This window comes from Mirounga angustirostris, unplaced genomic scaffold (assembly GCF_029215605.1).
Source record: "Mirounga angustirostris isolate CCGP_5_RB_7025 unplaced genomic scaffold, mMirAng1.0.hap1 SCAF_2, whole genome shotgun sequence".
In the NCBI taxonomy this organism is placed as follows: Eukaryota; Metazoa; Chordata; class Mammalia; order Carnivora; family Phocidae; genus Mirounga; species Mirounga angustirostris.
The window spans coordinates 1,488,151-1,506,388 of record NW_026991710.1 but is presented as its reverse complement, the minus strand read 5'-3'; the positions used below and the strand labels follow the sequence as shown (position 1 = coordinate 1,506,388).

General features: G+C 62.1%; 1 protein-coding gene across 3 annotated transcripts in view; it reads left to right on the top strand.

Moving 5' to 3' along the window:
- Positions 1-14,961, top strand: part of ZFYVE28 (zinc finger FYVE-type containing 28) — a 108,353-nt gene extending 93,392 nt beyond the window's left edge. For 2 of the 3 annotated variants that reach the window (XM_064584149.1, XM_064584151.1), the window contains exons 9-13: positions 8,961-9,079; positions 10,156-10,272; positions 11,735-11,839; positions 13,984-14,087; positions 14,611-14,961. In XM_064584149.1, coding sequence (XP_064440219.1) covers positions 8,961-9,079; positions 10,156-10,272; positions 11,735-11,839; positions 13,984-14,087; positions 14,611-14,742 — 577 coding nt within the window. In that variant the 3' untranslated portion in view covers positions 14,743-14,961. The remainder of the gene's footprint in view (positions 1-8,960; positions 9,080-10,155; positions 10,273-11,734; positions 11,840-13,983; positions 14,088-14,610) is intronic. The other variant, XM_064584150.1, reaches the window with a different exon arrangement.
- Positions 14,962-18,238: the final 3,277 nt, after the last annotated feature.

Sequence of the window (18,238 nt, the reverse complement as noted above, 5' to 3'; positions counted from 1 at the left end):
TTTATTTGACAGAGAGAGACACATTGAAAGAGGGAACACAAGCAGGGGGAGTGGGAGAGGGAGAAGCAGGCTTCCCGCGGAGCAGGGAGCCTGATGTGGGGCTCGATCCCAGGACCCCGGGATCACGACCTGAGCCGAAGGCAGACGCTTAACTACTGAGCCATCCAGGCACCCATGGTCACTGGAAATTTTTCTTTTTTTAAAGATTTTATTTGTTTGACAGAGAGACACAGCGAGAGAGGGAACACAAGCAGGGGGAGTGGCAGAGGGAGAAGCAGGCCTCCTGCTGAGCAGGGAGCCCGACGCGGGGCTCGATCCCAGGACCCTGGGATCGTGACCTGAGCCGAAGGCAGACGCCCGACGACTGAGCTACCCAGGGGCCCAAAGATTTTATTTATTTATTTGACAGAGAGAGACACAGCGAGAGAGGGAACACAAGCAGAGGGAGGGGGAGAGGGAGAAGCAGGCTTCCCACTGAGCAGAGAGCCCGATGCAGGGCTCAATCCCAGGACCCCGGAGTCACGACCCGAGCCGAAGGCAGACGCTCAACGACTGAGTCACCCAGGTGCCCCTTCTCAGAGCTTTTTTTTTTTTTTTTAAAGATTTTATTTATTTATTTGAGAGAGAGAGAGCACATGGCAGGGGAGGGTCAGAGGGAGAAGCAGACTCCCCGCTGAGCAGGGAGCCCGATGCGGGACTCGATCCTGGGACTCTAGGATCATGACCTGAGCCGAAGGCAGTTGCTTAACCAACTGAGCCACCCAGGCGCCCTCTCAGAGCTTTTAAAAGCAGCAAAAGTAGGGGCACCTGGGCGGCTCTGTCAGTGAAGCGTCTGCCTTCGGCTCAGGTCCCAGGATCAAGCTCCGCGTCCGGCTCCGTGCTCAACGGGGCGTCTGCTTCTCCCTCTCCCTCTGCTCCTCCCCCTGCTCATGCTCTCTCTCTCTCAAATAAATAAAATCTTAAAAAAAAAAAAAAAAGGCAACGAAAGCTCAGGAAAGGCGTGCAAGGTACGACAGCAGAAGGGAACACAGGTCCCCTCTGCTCATGCCACAACCACGCATGTTTATAAAACACACATGTATTTTTTTGCCGATCTGTGTTTCCTGGCTTTTCTAGAGTATACGCATATTGCACCTGTCTTAAGAGGGAATGATGTAAAGATCAGGCTCCCATAGCCCAACCGTGGGACCTTCTCCAGAGCTGGGCTGTGCTGTGCCCCCAGAGGAGCCAGACCACGGCCCCCACCTCCCCGTGGAAGGGGGAGGTGGCGCCGGGCCAGGTAGCACCCAGGTGAGGGCAGCGAGCCCAGAGGGAAGGGAGAGGCCCACCGGGAGGAGCTGCAGGTATCAGCAGGTGCTTTGGGGCCCTGCCTGGCCCTGCAACACCCCCCACACCCCACAGCCCCAGCTTTGGGAGTTGTCTCCTGGGGGCTGTTGGGGACAGAGCTGTAGTCTCACAAGTGGAAAAAGCTGGACGGGGTGGGTGTGTCAGGGCCTGCGGATACACGGGACCCCCGCAGCTGTGGGGTAAATGGAGGGTTGCCATGGCAACGTGGGAGGCACCAAAGCGTCAGGAGCTCCCCAGCCTGGGAGGAGGACGTGCACCCTGTTTCACAGACCCTCCTTGGGTCCCAGCAGGCTTGGGGTCACTCCAGGCACTGTGGACCTGTGTGCTGCCAGGCTCTCCCTTCCTCTGGACTCCAGGGGGACCGGCCTGGGTGGGCCTGTGTCTGGGGAAGCGACTCTGAGGGACCCAGGTGCACCCTGCTGCCCAAGGCCACCCCGTCTGTCAGTCAGCAGGCTGGGAGGGCTCAGCGAGGGCTGTGGGCACTGGGCAGGGGGTCTACTCTCTGTCCTCCCTGATTGGGGAAGCCACGGGTCCCTGGAACTTCCTCTGTCCTCGGGGCTCTGCAGAGCGTCCTTTGGTGACGAGGGGGTTCACCGAGGCTTCCTAGCTGTCCCGCATAAGCATTGCAGGGGCATTTGAGCTCCTGTGTCCTTCTGGCTGGACATCATCCATAGTGATGACTGGAGGATATTTCCAGGAATCCCTATCCCTGAGCGCATGGGCGTCTAGAAGCCTGGCACATGGCTTCAGGCGGTCACAGTGGGACTCCGTTGGGGGTGACATGCCCACTGAACAGCATGGTGCAGACCCTCAGCCATTCCTGGCTGGGCCCTGCTTGATGCCCATCTCGTGGGAAGTCCTGCGGCTTACGGAGCCTTTACCAGAGGCCCGGCATAGTCCCCTTCCGAGCGTGATCTCCCTCTATTCCCACTTAGAGAAGTGAACACTGAGGCCCAGGGACAGAGCGATTTGCCTACATTCACGAGGCTGGACGAGGGTGGAGCCAGGAGCCTTCCAGGGCACCGCGTGTCCGGGGAGGGATGGGGGTGTGAACAAGAACCTCCGAGCACACCCTCACGTGTGGCACACAGAGGCCACTGCTGTTTCTGTGGTCACGGGAGCCCGAGCGCATGGGCTCTGGTGTCACACTTGTCCCCAGCATGTGCACCCCCCACGGCTGTGACGGTCTCCCCCTGCCCCCGAGGGCCCATGCCTGAGTCCAGGCCCTCACCCCTGCCAATGGGGACCAGGCTCCTTCCCAGTGGTGTCGGGCAGCCTCTCCCCTCCCCAGAACTGGCCGGCAAGCTTGGGAAGGGGTGGGGAGGGGGCGGCTGGGAGCGGGACCCTGCCCAGGCGCGAGCGCACTGCAACCAGGACGGGGAAGTGGGTTGGCTTCAGCCTGGTGAATTGCGGCGTCTCCCCGCACGAGGGTCTCTCTTTAGCATGTCCACACCTGGGATCTCATTTTTAAATCTTTTCACATAAGATTAAACCACGACACGATTCATTTTTAAAGGAATGCACAGATAATAGGCAAATATATGACATCTTTCGAGGAAGACGAGGCCGCAGCATGATACGTGCTAGAGGTGGGTTTGTGTGAAGGGCGAGCGGGGTCAGGCCTGGCTGCCGGCGGGGTCACGGTGGGGCCAGGCTGCAGTGTGGACCTCAGAGGAGGAGACACGAGAAGGCCGCTTGGGGCAGGAAGGATGTGCGAGGTGTGTGAGGCGGCTGCTCGTCACAGTGGACCCTCGGTCCTGTCTCTCTGTCCCTCTCTGTCCCTCTGTCCCTGCTCGGTCACTTTGGAGGAGTGTTCGGTCTCCGGCACCTCTGTGTCCTATGTAGCCGCTGTCCTGGGGGGGGGCACTGCGCCCCGTTCTGAGTGCGCACTTACACACGCGTGCACACGCATGCTCACGGACACTCATGCACACACACGGATGCTCTCACAAGGCACACTCAGACACACGCGTGCACACGCACGCTCACGGACACTCATGCACACACACGGATGCTCTCACACAGGCACACTCAGACACACGTGTGCACACGCATTCTCACGGACACGCACGCGCAAACACTGATGTTCTCACAGGCACACTCAGACACGTGTGCACACGCATTCTCACGGACACGCACGCGCACACTGGTACTCTCACAAGGCACACTCAGACACACGCGTGCACACGCACGCTCACGGACACTCATGCACACACACGGGTGCTCTCACACAGGCACACTCAGACACACGTGTGCACACGCATTCTCACGGACACGCACGCGCAAACACTGATGTTCTCACAGGCACACTCAGACACGTGTGCACACGCATTCTCACGGACACACATGCACACATGATGCTCTCACAAGGCACACTCAGACACACGTGTGCACACGCATTCTCACAGACACGCACGCGCAAACACTGATGTTCTCACAGGCACACTCAGACACACGCGGGTGCACATTCACACAGACACACCTCCCCACACATTCAAGCCCCCTCATGGGAGATTTAATGGGTGGGGAAGGTGTCTTGGCTCCCCCTCCCTAGCACAATTGGGGACCCCAGGCTCCCCACCGGCAGGGCTGTGGGTGGCCCCAAGATGCTGAGGGGGAGCGAGACTCTGCCAGGGGCCCCTGCACTCAAGGCAGAAGCATTACCCCCCACCCCCAGGCGCCAGGCGGCCCCATGCGGCTCTGCCCTCCGCCCCACCTCCAGCCCCCCCCTTACTGCCAGAGGCCGCAGGTGCCGGGGCAGGACCCTCACACACACGCTCCTCCCTCCCCTCGGTGCTCCCGCACAAATTGTGGGATGAACGCAGCAAACACCTCCTGGCAAAGCAATTTCCCTAGAGGCGTAAACATTGATTATGAGCTCAGACTCCCTTAAGCGATTCGAGCCATAATTACATGTTTCGTGTGATGCCCCTTTGGATGCCTGACAAGCTCCAGCGGGCTTCGTTGGTGGGAACCAGCCGTGTCCTCGGTGCCAGGACAGCCCCGCCTCTGGCCTGCATCTCAAGCTTGTGCACTGACGCCCCCCACGTCTTTCTCACTGGACCCATTGGTGAGATTCTACTGTGCATTCTGTCCCTGAGGAACAGTCTCCTGGGCCCAGCAGGTAAGAGACGGACCTGGGGTTGGGTCGTGGGTTCTGTGCCCAGATCCGCTTCCCAGGCAGCAGGAGCAAACGGTCTCACGCAGGGCTTTAAACTACAGGAATGTCCCAGCTCAGGAGGCCGACAGTCCAAAATCAAGGGCCATGCTCCCTCTGGAGCCCCCGGGGAGGGGCCTTTCTGGCTGTCCGGGCTCCTGGGGCTCCAGCATTCTGGGGCATATGGCCACGTCCCTCAGTCTCTCCTCCATCCACACCCAGCCTCTTCTCTGTGTGTCTCCTCTGCTCTTCTTAGAAGGATCCTCGTTGTTGGAGTTAGAGCCTGCCTGGACAGTCCAGTCGCAGGCCCTGGGGGTTTCGGGTGGACATGTCTTTCGGGGGCTCTCCCACTCCTCCCAGCAGGGCTGTTGCATCAGGTGCACCTTCATGGGGGAGGAAGCAGACAGCATTCCGAAGCTGTGAGGTATGAGAAGGCTCTGCTGGTGGCCCCTTTTCCTGAATCCCATCTAGCGTTCCAGACACAGAGAGAGCGTTTATTCCCACAGAGGCCCACGTCTCGTTCTCCCCTGTGTCTAATGAATTCAAACTCTTTGTTCAACAGTTATAGATTGGGAGGTTGGTGAGGGGCGGGGCGGGGGGGGGCTGCCTTCGATGCTGGGCATACAGCAATGAACAGAAGAGAAGTTGCTGCCAGGCCAGCCTTGCATTCTCCCAGAGTAAGACAGAGTCAGCACACACATGCCAAGGCAGAGTGCTGAGTGTCCCAAGTTGCACAATGCAGGGTAAGGGCAGGAAGAGAGCAGTTGGCAGGGCGGTGGCGGGGGGTGGGTGGTGGTGGTTCTGTTTGTGGTCAAGGAAAGGTCTTCCAATGGAGCATAACAAACAGAGGCGTCTGGGTCTATCCAGAAAAAGAGCATTCTGGGCCCAGTGACATCTGTGCAAAGGCCCTGTGGCCAATAGCATGTTTGGCTTCTCTGAGACAGCAAGGAGGAAGTCTGAGAAGCATAAGTAAGTGGAGGGTGTGGGAGGGGAAGTTGACAGAGAGAGGTACAGACTATGCCAGGCCCTATAACCTTCGGTAAGGATTTTTGCTTTTACTTGGACTAACTGGAAAGCAGGGGTGGAAGGTTGCAACAGAGGAGAGACAAGTTCTGACTTTTGTTTGAAAAGATTCTTTGTCCTGGGCCTTCGGTAACCTTGGTAGGAGCCGCAGCACTTGGGGTGGCCCCTGGCATGTCCAGGGGAGTTTAGGCCTGGCAAATCCTGAGTGCTGGGCTCCTCTGAGGCCAAGGGTGAGTCCTGCCTCCATGAGTCATGCCGAGCTAGGCAGGGCTCTGCAGGAGCCCTGGGGCCTGGCCTCTGAACACAGTCCCCAAGCTGTCAGCCTGCTGGCTGGGCGGTGCAGGGGAAGGGGCAGGCCCTGGCAGAGACTGGTGCGTGGGGAAACAGGGGCCTCCCTGTAGATGTGAGTGCCCCTCTGTCCACAGAGGGTCCAGTGCCCGCCATTGCCCAGCAGTCTGTCTAGTGACTGCCTGTGGACAATCAACACCCTTCCAAAGGGGTGGCCCCGGGCAGTGCCCAGACAATGGCCATCCTTGTGGGCCCTAGGGGCCGGGCAGACCCAGACAAGACCGGGGCTCAGGTCCCAGCTGAGATCGCAGCTTCTAGCTCCGGTGGTCTGTTCTTTTGTTCCCCTCAGCCCTTCGAAGCCGTCTTTCTGCCTAGGATCCGTGTCTGTGGAGTTTTGTGTCTCTCTCCGCTGACCTCCCGACCCCACTCGGCCAGCGTCTCAGGCTCCATGGCCTCAGCTGTCTGTGGCCTCAAAGTTTCGGTGTGCGGGCCGCTGCGCCAGTGTCCAGGAAGACATCCCAGCCTCTGGGGCGTTGAGCTGCGGGGCTGGGGCTGCAGGGCCGAACCCCAGGGGCGCCCCCAGAGCCGCTCCTACCTGCACCCAGAGACGGACTTCCCACCACAGGCAGGGCTGTGGTGCCATCTGCTGCCAGAAGCTCTGCCTTTCTCCTCAAAATCACAAAAGTAGTACTTGCTCACAGAAGACACTTGGGAAAAGACTAATTTATCCATAGTCCCGCTATTCAGATAATTAATTCAGACATTAATGCCTAGATGATCTTTCCCCATGTCTCACTAGGTACATGTGAGATCTCTAATTTTATAATACTGCCTTTTCATTCAGTATGTTAGCATTTCTAGCATCTGACGATTCTTCTACTAAGTGGAAATTGTATGGATGGGACCTAACTTGTTGAGCCAACCCACTGTTGATGGACATTCAGTTTATGAGCTATTTCTTGAATATGAGTTTGCTAGATGATTACAAGAAAAGCATTCCTTTATTTTTTTAAGTGTGCACTTGAGTGGTTTTTAGTGTGATCGCAGCTACGCACACATTTTTGTCACCCCTTAAAGAAACCCACGTCCACGAGCAGTCGCTCCCCGTCTCCCCGCCGCCAGCCCCGCCTTCCCGTCTCATAGATCTGCCTCCTCTAGACATTGCACATAAATGGAGTCACACACTATGTGACCTTTCGTGAGTCACTGGGTCACAGCCTCGTGTCTTCCCGCTTCCGCCTTGTTGCAGTGCACGCACAACCTCCTTCTACGGCTGAGTAGTATTCCCCTGCGTGGATGGACCACGGATGTTGGCCTGCTCATCCACTGATGGACGCGTGGATTGCGCCCACCTTGTGGCTCTCGAGAATGGTGCTGCTCTGAACATTTGTGAACGGTATTTGCTTGGGTCCCTGCTCCCCAGTCTTCTGGGTAGAGCTGTCACTGATACTGGGGATCCTGAGTGGCGGTGGACATGGCCAACAGTGAAGTCCCCACCTCCTTCGCCTACGCGGCTCCCGGGGCAGGGACGGGAGCTGGGGGGCAGCCAGCCCCCCCCCCCCCCCCGATTCTCAGTGGAAACCGTGCGGCTCAGCAGGAGAGAGCCGTGGCTCATCATACAGGTCCCAGCAGAGCACGGGCACGCCCAGCCCCACTGCCCACCGGCCCTGGCTGTTCCAAGCTCCGGCGAAACGCAAATGCTCCGAAGCGAATGTTCATTGTGTTAGAATGAATGTTCATTGTGCGCCGGCAAAGTGCAGCCCATGCACGCCCTTGGCTGGAGGAAGGGGGCCCGTGGAGCCCCGGGGCCCGGTCAGCCCAGCCTCCCTCTGCACCGGCCGGGGGTGTCACATCTTTGTGCTTCTCAGTGGTCTCCCATCGGGGGCGTACCCCTGCCTAAGACTCGGCAGTTCTGCGCGTTTTTCTGCCGTGTGTCAGGGACCCACATGGCACGTGAGGAGCGGTGACCGGTTCCCCTCCACCTCTGTCAACTCGGCCCCTGTGTGACCACTGAGCCATCAGGGCCACCATGAAGATCCAGCCACGTCTGTGGGCCACATGCGTGTTGTGTGGGCAGCTCCTCTTTCACACCGGTGGTGCCACGTTTCCCTTCTGAAGTTGTGGCCCAGCCCACTGGGGCCCAGCCGTGCCTCCCTCGGAGTGTGGACAGACAGCCTGGGATGCCGTGTGCGCTGAGGCAGGCCTCTGGCATGGAAAGCAGACCAACTCCCTCCCTGGAAGGAAAAGGAGATGGTGCAGGCAGCCGTTGGCCACGTTTTAAAAATTATGATGAATATTTCCAGACAGATAAAAGGCTTGCATCCATGAAACGACAGGGAGAGCATAAGTTAAACGTCAGGGGGAAAGCTGGAAGGGAAAATGAGAGAAGAAAGGAGGGGAGTGATGTAGGACTTGGACGTGCCCCTGCTGGGCCCTCGCAGCCACAGGGCAGAAGGGAGGTGTGTGTGGGGGCAGGACCCCCGTCTCCGTGACAGAGTCCCACACGTGGGGGCTTAAAACGACAGGAAGTTACCCCCTCACTGTAGGGAGGCCAGAAGTCCGAAATCTGGCAGGGCCACCCCCCCTCATCCAGGGTCCTTCCTGCCTCGTCCAGCTCCCGGGGGCTGCCGGCGCCCCCCACCTCTACACCCTCTACACTCCTCTCAGAAGGACACCTGTCACTGGGTTAGGGCCATCCAGCAATCCAAGACGACTTTCTCCTCTCTAGCTGCAAAGACCCTTTACACAAATAAGTCACATTCGCAGGTTCTAGGGGTCCAGGCTTGGGCCCATCTTTGGGGGTCCACTGTTCACCCCACTGCGTAGGGAGTAAGTAGGTGAGTTGACTCCTCCGTTGGAGGAAGCCCGTAGATAAGGTTAATCTGGGAGGGTGAGAAGGGCAGCCCGGCCTGAGTGTGCAGCAGGAAAGGGCAGGAGTTGAGCGCGAACTGTGGTGGATGGGGCAGGGGCTGGGTCAGAAGCCGGGCTGTGCGGCAGCCTCGTCAGGGCCCGCGTGTGGCTCGGTTCCGAGTCCGGGCAGCTTGGCTCCAGGACAGAGAGAGTTTTCTTCTCACTCGTGGGCTTTCAGGCTCCAGCAGCCCCTGGCCGCCCTCCCACCCATGCACCCCGTATTTCCTTCCTCTAGCAGCGGCTCCACAGACCAGGCCGGGCTGGAGACCGCCCCCTCGGCCACAAGAGAGAAGATCCGGTCCAGGTTCCATGGCAGCCATGACCTCATCCACCGCCTGTTTGTCTGCATTTCAGGTGCCCGGCTGGGCCTGGGGCAGGCGGCGCCGGGCGGAGGGCGGGATGCGGGCGATGCCAGGCCCCGGGAGTCTGGGGGCTTCCCCACCGTGTCATTTCTTCATCTCCAGCCCAGGGGCGGAGAGGAGGGCTTAATTCCTCAGCAGGTCCCTCAGCTGGGATTGGGGAACCCACGGCTCCCGCGGGGGCCTCGGCCACCCACACGGGGAGGTTCTGCTCAGTTTGTGGTTCAGACTTTAGTGTACCCTGCCTAGTTTTGTTTCCCTTTCTGGGGATGGCTACACAGTGGGGAAGGGGAGGACAGGGAGCTGCCTGTTTTGTCCCCCACCCCTGGGGGGTTCAGAGGCCTGTGAGCTTTTCTTTAGTTCTGTGTATAAAAGTGTGCACAGCCCCCTTCCCTGCCTCCCGCATGCCCTTCTCACCCCCACCTTTGAGGGATGGGCTCCAGCCGGCCTGCCTGCCGGGAGTGCGGCCCGTGGCCTGGCGGTCCTGCAGAATCAGGTCATGTTGGGGGGGCGAGGGCCCCACAGGCAGTGCCGAGCCAGGCCAGGTGGGACCAGGAGGACCTCGGGCGACTCTGAGCTCCAGTTTGCACAGGTTTGTGTCGGGGGTTGGAGGGATGCCATGCCCAGCAGGTGCTCGGGGCATTGACGGTGCACGGAGAATCCTCTAGAAGCGCTGACTGCAGCGCTGACTGGGACGGGTCACTGGGCTCCCATTCCAGTGGGATGCCCGCAGCTTCTCCCTCACTTTGCTGCATGTGGCAGCCAGGTCCGCCCCCAAAGAGCTAACCCAGCATCGCTTTCCACCTCTGCAGGGAGGGTGGGGGGGGGTGCTTTCCTGCCAGGGAGGGGGCTGTCCGTGTGGTCACTCCCACCACCAGCCTTCCCTGGACTCCTGAGCCTTGACTTTGGCCAAACTGTGGCCCAGGGGCTGGGCGGCCCCCTTTTGCCCTGAGCCACCTGAGGATGCGTCAGTCCTGGGCCGTGAGCTCTGGCCGGGGTCACCCAGCTGGCAGCCCTGAGCCCCTGCGGCTGCTTGGCCTGACCTGCCCTCCCTTCGTCCTCCTCTCTCAGGGGTGGCTGACCAGCTGCAGACAAACTATGCCAGCGACCTGAGGAGTATTCTCAAGACCCTTTTTGAGGTCATGGCCACCAAGCCCGAAACAGACGACAAGGAAAAGTTAAAGAAGGGTGAGTGCCACCCACAGTGTGTCCGTGCCACCCCCCGGGAGCCGCACCCCCACACTGAGGGCACATGGCCCTGCACAGCCATCCATCCGGCCTTTCTGGGGCCCACTGCCTCCACACGGAACCCACTGGCACTGCCAGGCTCTCCACTAGGGACCAAGGGGCACAGGTCGCAGGTGCCCCGGAGGCTTTGCGGGGGGGCTCCCACCCCCCCCCACGCACAGGCCTGTGCCTGCAGCACCTCCTGCTCACCCCTGCATGCCCTCCAGCAAGGTCACCCAACTTCTCGGGGCCGGCGGCCTGCAGGGGGGCAGTTGAGACCCAGACGCCGCATAGTCACCCCTACCAACTTCCGGCCACCAAAGCTGTCGGGGGGGGGGCAGCCCACAGTCAAGGAGGGGACCTCGGCCCCACCTTTTGGGGGGAAGTGGCAGGTTATGACCTGTGGCCGCCTTCGACCTGCCTCACGCGTTTACACGTGCCCACAAATCCCAGGCACAGACGCGCACGCACACACGTGCACGCATGCACGCACGCAGTCATGTACACTGTCACACACACACCCACACACGCACTCTCACGCGCACACACGCACTTGCACACACTCTCTCACACACCCACCCACACACTCTCACACACACACTCTCACATGCACAAACACACTCACACACCCACCCACACACGCACTCTCACACGCACACATGCACAACTGTCTCACACACCCACCCACGCACACTCTCACACATGCACACACTCACACACCCACACACGCACTCTCACATGCACACACACTCACATGCACACATGCACACTCTCTCACACACACACTCTTGCATACTCTGACATGCACGGGGTGGGGAGGGGGTCTGACCCCTGCTCGCCCTCCCCTTGTGCTGGGCTGAGATGCCTGTTCTGGGCGAGCTGCCCATCCTCATGGGGCATCTGGGCACACAGAGCCACCTGCCCGGCTGTAGAGCCCGCCCCCGTCCAGCAGGGCACATCCTGGCTTGGGGGGAGGAGGAGCAGAGTCAGTCCTGTGTGTCGCCCCAGCTCTGCCTCCTGGTGGCCATACCACTGGGCTGATGGGGAATTCGGGGTGGTGCGGCCTTCTGAAACATCACAATGCAGAAAAGGTGGGTGACATGGACCAGTTCTGCAAGCAAGGATGGTGGGCTCCTCAGCCTGTGTCCAGGCCTGGTCCCCCTATTGCCTCGTGGGTCACAGCCCAAGGGGACCTTCCACACACAGTGCAGCGGCTCTGGGGCTGGGGGCCGCAGGGGGGAGAAGCTGCAGACCTCAGGGCACCAAGCCCAGCCTGCTGGGGCGGTGCTGACTCACCCATTGCAGGGGGACTGTGGCTGGCTTTGGGGGAGCTGCCCCCCTGCTGGCCACATGTGGGTGGGCCTAGCAGGGACAGGTGCTTGGGCATCAACCCCACCCCTTCCTCTCTCCCTCCCTCTCCTAGTCACCCAAAGCCTGCGGAGTGCGGCCTTGGAGGACTGTGCCCTCTGCCAGGAGACCCTATCATCCTCTGAACTGGCAGCCAAGACCCGAGATGGGGACTTGGAAGGTGCGTGCGGGGTGTGGGCCAGGGCCCGAGGTGCTGCATGCAGAGCAGGGGGTGAGGAGCTTGTCTGGACTGTCCCCCTCTCTGTCCTGAATGCAGAATCCATGAAGGCACTGTTTCTCCAACTGGGGGTCCTGTAGCTGCCCATGGGGAGGCGGCTACCCCCTTGGTGGCACACGGACCCCCTTAGCCAAGGCCTTTGGCTGCGGCCGGAGGTGGCTGGACCCAGGGCAGAGGCACACACCTGAGCCCACCTGTACCCACCTGCCCCACAGGAAGGGCCTCACATGGCAGCTTCCGGTGACTTCTTCACAGGTCATGTGGAAGCCCCAAGACCCTGCTCCCCGTTTAGGAAGCCAGGCCTGCTGGGGGACCAGTGGCTTAGTGATCAGGGAGGGAGCGTCCAGAGCAGGTTGGGAGCTCGGGCAGCACAGCTATGGGGAGGGGGCCACCCAAGAGTTTCTAAGGGGCTGGAGGCCTGGGAGAGGCGCCGCGATAGATGGTGGCGCATAGGCCTGACCAGGCGTCAAACAGGGATGGGGCCGAGAAGGAGGCTGAAGTTGACCCCACGATAGGCCAGAGGTCACAGCACTCCTGGTGTGCCTGGCCCACTGGCTGACCCTGCTGGTCCCAGGCTCGGGGCCTTCCTCGTGCTCGCCAGTCCCCTGGGGGTGACAGAGGTTGCGGGGATGGGGTGTAAGGAGCAGCACATCTCTACCTTTCTAGAAAACGATGCATGATGGTACAAAGTACCTGTTACAGGAACTTGGAACCTCTCTGTTCATGAGTGACTGTAATGAGCTGCGAGGTCTGGCATTGCCCAGGGCACAGGCGAGGGCCACATCCTCCCTGGGGGCTGCCGACCCAGCCCCCTCCTAGAAGTGGCTCCCCTTGGCAGGCCCAGGAAGTCCTCGGGACCCTCACATTCCCCCACCCTCTCGCCCCTGCCAGGAGTGCTTTTGGCCTTATCTGCCTGAGCTGGAGGTCCTGGCCCAACACGGTCCTTAGGGGCTAACATTGCCATCCAGGATTTCCCTGGGGCCAGCCTGAGATTCTACATAGGGGGTGGCAAGCATAAGAAATGACCTCCCTGCAGGGTGGGGGTGAGCTGACCAGGCCCAGGATGGAAGGCAGGAGAGTTGAGTGGGAGGCAGTTTCGGGTCTGTGCAAGCAGGCAGGAGGAGGGGCAGAGCCTCCAGGGTGGGAGGGAGGCCAGAAGACCCCAGGCCCTTCTGAGTTCTGTTTGGAGGCCCTGAGGATGGGGTGTAGGGATGCAGGCCAGTGCCCACTTGAGCATCAAGCCTGGGGGTCTTGTGAGGCTACACAGACCACCTCTGAGTACTCTCTGTGGTCTGAGGGAGGGGTCCGATGTGTTCTTTCCCCCTGGCCCTTGGTGCTGGCCTCGGGGCCTGGCCCGCCCTAGTCAGCTTGGTGCCTGAAATGGGAGGAAAGCACCTGTCTTGCTGCGTGTGGGAGCCTGCTTCTCCCTGTGCTGATGTGTCTCTCGAATTCCAGAGCAAACCTCCACAGAGTCTCCCATCAGCCAGGGCCTCGAGGAGTGAGTCGGACAGGCCCCACATGAGGTGTGGGAGAAGGAGCTGGCCCCTGGCCCCAGCCTGGCCTGCACACATGTCAGGGAGGGGCCGGCTGGGGGGTCTCCCTGGGCCTCCAGGACCCCAAGAGCCTGAGAACTGCTCTGGAGCTGGGGGTGGGCAAGGCTGGGGGCGCCTGAGGCCCCCACAGAGCACACCTAGAGCTGAGCTGGGGGTCGATTTCTTCATTTCTCGACCACCACCTCTGCCCCAGGGGCCTGCCAGGCTGGGTGCTGACAGAGAGAGGCTCGGGAGAGGGTCATCCGGGTGGACACTCCCTGCCCATGTCCTGAATCCCGGTGGCCTGGCTGGCTGCAAGGTGTAGGCTGAAGCTGGGGGCTGGCGGGCAGGCTCGGACAAGAGCTGCGGAGCCGCTGTTCAGGTGACGATTTCCTGAGACCATAGCCAGTAATGGGGGTCCAGGGGAGGGCCGAAGAGGAGGGCAGGGGCTGCTGGGTCCCGTCCAGCCAGAGGCGCCCTCGAACCCCAGCCCGCTGGCTCCCACCGTCACGGCTGCACGGCTCCCTCTGGCTGACCCCATTCCCACTGTCACAGATCCACCGGAGTGGGTCCCAGACGAGGCCTGCGGCTTCTGCACCGCGTGCAAAGCGCCCTTCACCGTCATCCGCCGGAAACACCACTGCCGCAGCTGCGGGAAGGTGAGCGGGTCGCGGCGGCCAGAGGTTGTCCCTGCGGCCCCAGGGACTGAGGCTGTGGTCCTCCCCAGGGGGCTGTGCACGGGATCTGGAAGCCAGGACCGATGCCCCCGGGGCCTGATAAGGCCTTTGAGGTCTTGGTGCAGAGGTCCGTGAGCCCTGGGCCCTGCTCTGACCTGGCCCAGGGTGTGGACTTGAGGCCCCCAGCCCCCTGGGTCCCGATGGCGCTGCTCCTGGCCACTGCAGAGCTGGGGACGTGCAGCGAAAGAGGGTCCGAGGGGGCCAGAACCCCCTCGGTGAGCCTGGCCTCCTGGGGCCGTGACCTACGCCAGGTTTTTCTAAAGGTCCCCGTGGCACGCGGGGGACCACGGGGTCCCGCCACTGCCGCCTCGCCTGGGCTCGGAGGGAGGGGGTGGGAAGCGCCCCCGCCCCCGCCGCAGGGCCAGGGTCGGAGGGGCGAGGCACAGGGCCCGGGGCTGCCGCGGACCCTGGCTCACGGCCCCCCGGCCCGCCCCTCGCACTGCAGATCTTCTGCTCCCGCTGCTCCGCGCACTCGGCGCCGCTGCCGCGCTACGGGCAGGTGAAGCCCGTCCGCGTGTGCACGCACTGCTACGTGTTCCACGTCACGCCCTTCTACAGCGACAAGGCGGGCGTCTGACACGTGCCGGGCCCCGCGCACTCCCGGGGAGGAGGTGCCGCGGGCGGTGGGTCTCCGCGCGCCTCAACGAGCTGCTACTGCCGCCGCTGGAGGGCGCCGCAGGCCGCCAGCCTCGCAGGACGTCGCGCGCCGCCGCCGCCGCCCCGCCCCCCCAGCGGCGCGCCCCCACCCCACCCCCACCCCACCCCCACCCCCACCCCCACCCCCACCCCCACCCCCGCGGGCCGGCGGCGGGGGCCTGCAGGAGGTCGGCTCCGGGCAGTGGGGGTGTCCCGGGCGGGGGTGGGCGCTCCTCCTGCCCGCCCCCGCCCCCGCCCCCGCCCCGCCCCCCCAGCGGCGCGCCCCCCACCCCACCCCCCCCCACCCCCGCGGGCCGGCGGCGGGGGCCTGCAGGAGGTCGGCTCCGGGCAGTGGGGGTGTCCCGGGCGGGGGTGGGCGCTCCTCCTGCCCGCCCCCGCCCCCGCCCCGCCCCCCCAGCGGCGCGCCCCCCCCCCACCCCACCCCCACCCCACCCCCACCCCCACCCCCACCCCCACCCCCGCGGGCCGGCGGCGGGGGCCTGCAGGAGGTCGGCTCCGGGCAGTGGGGGTGTCCCGGGCGGGGGTGGGCGCTCCTCCTGCCCGGCCCCGCCCCCGGCCCCGGCCCCGGCCCGCCGAGCTGCTGCCTCCAGGCCGAGCCACAGTAGAAGGCCTACTCAGAGCCCGCTCTTGAGCGGCGAAGTGGGGTCGCACCTGGGGCCAAATCCTGGGCAGATGGGGGACACCTCCAAGAGAGGGGTCGGGCCTCAGGGTCCCCCGGAGGGCTTCCCCGTGCCCTGCCCATTCTCTCTCCCTGCGCCTAGCCCACAGCTGCCTGTCCCTGCTCCCCTTTGGGACCTTGACCAAACGACAGGCGGGTTGGTTACTCTCAGAGCGGGAGATGCAGATGCACACCCAGCTCTTCTGGGTCCGCCCGCAGGCGCGCCCCTGCCCACGGGTGCCCACCTGCTGGTGGGATGGGGGGCAAACAGCTGCCCACAGGGCGCTGAGACCCAGGTCCCCAGGCTCTCAGACCAGGGCTCCCGGGACCAAGGACCGCCACCCACCTGCTGCCACCACCCCCTTCCCTCTGTCCCCCTGGGACCCTGGCCCACCTCCTCCCAACCCGGATTGGCGCGGGCCTCAGGCTGAGGCAGCCAGCCAGCCCCAGCACGTACACCTCAGGCTTAAATCTCAGGCTTCACATTGCAGTGACGATTGCAGCTTTATTTTTAGAGAGACGGCACACTACTGCTTCTTTTATAAGAAAATCCAGCTACTGCTGAACAGTGGGTGCATATGCACAGAAACAGCTTCGGGGGGGGGGTGGTATACAATGGAGGGAATATTATGTATTGAGATTATTTTTATTTTCTAAATGCTGTAATTCGAAGCCATTTCCATAAATCTCTTTAAGGATTGCAGACACTCGTTTCTGATGTGAACGCGGACTTCTTTTTCTGTCTGGGAAGGGATGGTGTTCTTGCTAATATGTGTTCTCCCCAAAAGCCCCTTCCCATGCCCTGCCTACTTGTCCAGCCCCTTGTCTCGTGTGTCCTCAGCTCAGACCCCTGGCCTGTGTGTGTGTGTGTGTGTGTGTGTTGGGGGGTGTGCTCTTGGACACCCCCACCTTGGAGCCCTCCCCACCCTGGTCCAGGGCTGGGCTACCCACCCACCTGGGGATGCCTTCTGGAGTGCCCTGGGGAGAATGCAGGCGGGCAGGCTGCACCGTGGGGTTGCCATGGCAATGGCACCTTCCTCTGCTCTTGGAGGTTGAGCCCTTGGGAACTGGGTGCCCAGTCCTTTGGAGGTAGACACTGGGACCTCAGAGAATGGGGGGATGGTTGGGAGAAACCCCAGTGGCCACCAGACCCACTTTCTTTCTGAGAGGTGAAAGAGTATTTAGAGTTGGGGGGCTCCCTAGGAGCAGTCCTGAGTCCTTCAGGAGCAGAAGAGAAGGGGTGTCTGGCTGCCCACCTGGACAGAGCCCCTCCCACCCCTGTGGGTGGCTGCAGCTGGTGTCACTGGCAGGACAGCGATGCCTTCCGGAAGGTCATGCAGGGGTGGGGGGGGAGGCAGCTCATGGTGCCACAGACCAGGAAGTCAGCCTCTTACAGGAGAAGCCTCTATGGAGAGACACCCCTTCCTCTCCTCAACAGGCACCCACAGTTACCACCTTCCAGACTTACCTGCCAGGTCAGGCTGGGCAGAGTGGAGACCCAGGAAAGAGGGTCTGCCTGCCCTCAGCACAGACAGGGCCGCCCTCCAGAGGGAGAGGTCTAGGCCCCCGGGGACACAAGGGAGCTCTGGATGTGGCCGGGAGCCAGGAGGCCCTCCACGCCAGATTTGGCCTGCCTTTGTGCACTCCCACCCCAGGCTGCCCTGCAGGAAGGTCTCGGGACACGGGAGCACCCTGTGAGGGTCCTGAATCATGAGACTCTCCATGCTAAACCAGGGACATGTGGTCACTCTACCCTTCTACAGGGCTATCCACACCCCAAGGGCAGAGCCAAGACCTGGAGGGGAGGGGATGAGTCCAACACAGAGTTTCCCACTCAGAAAGGTTCTAGAAGGAATGGCCTGCTGCCCACCACAGTAGGGCCTCAGGACTGGGAAACCTTGGGGGTAGGGACAGGGAGAGAGCCAAGAGCTCCAGATTTGGAATCAGCCCTTGCAACCTGGCCTTGGGCTTCGAGCTGGTTAGCCTTCCTGAGCCTCCAGTCCCCTTCGTCACCACCACTATGGCCTTCTGCTTTGAACGCTCTACTCCCCTCGACAGTCCCCTTTGGGGCAGGATCTTTGTGTCATGTGGAGAAACCGAGGCTCAAGGAAGTCAGTAGGTGGCGGCAGCGGAAGCAGAGTGCCCAGAGACGGCCCCGGTGGCTGTGCCCGGAGAGCCACTTCTGAAGGCCACTCCGGAGACCAGGGCTCCACCAGCCTTGGAGTGCCCACCACACCCCTATCCGGCATCGGGAGGAAGGCTGGGGGCTGCCAGCGGCTGGGCGCACCTGGGTCTGTCTTGCCTGCCTCAGCCCTCTCTTGTGCTATGCACAGGCCCTGGGGAGAAGGCCTTGCATGCTCCCCAACACCGCCACCCCAAGCGTCTGGCAACAGGCGGGGACCCTAGGCCTGACTGGGCCCCACGGGTACTCAGGACCCGGATGCAGCCTGCAGGCCACCAAATCAGAGGATGGAGGGTCTGGGCTGGGCATACCCTGAGCTCTCTGCACCTCAGGAGTCCCTGGGGCAGAGAGAGCCACCGTAGTCAGCCTCAGGGAGGTGGCATGGGGGTGGGGAGAAGGGGGATGCCCCATCCGGTACCGCTGCAGGCTCAGCTCAGTCCAGAGGCCCCCCGACTCCCGCCTCTGGAGGTGCCCCTGCTGCCTGCCCCCACCTGTGGCTCATCCGTCCCCACAAACATGCCCAGATATAGCCAGCCTGCCCTCAGGCCTGGTGCACTTCCCCTGGGTACCCAGCAG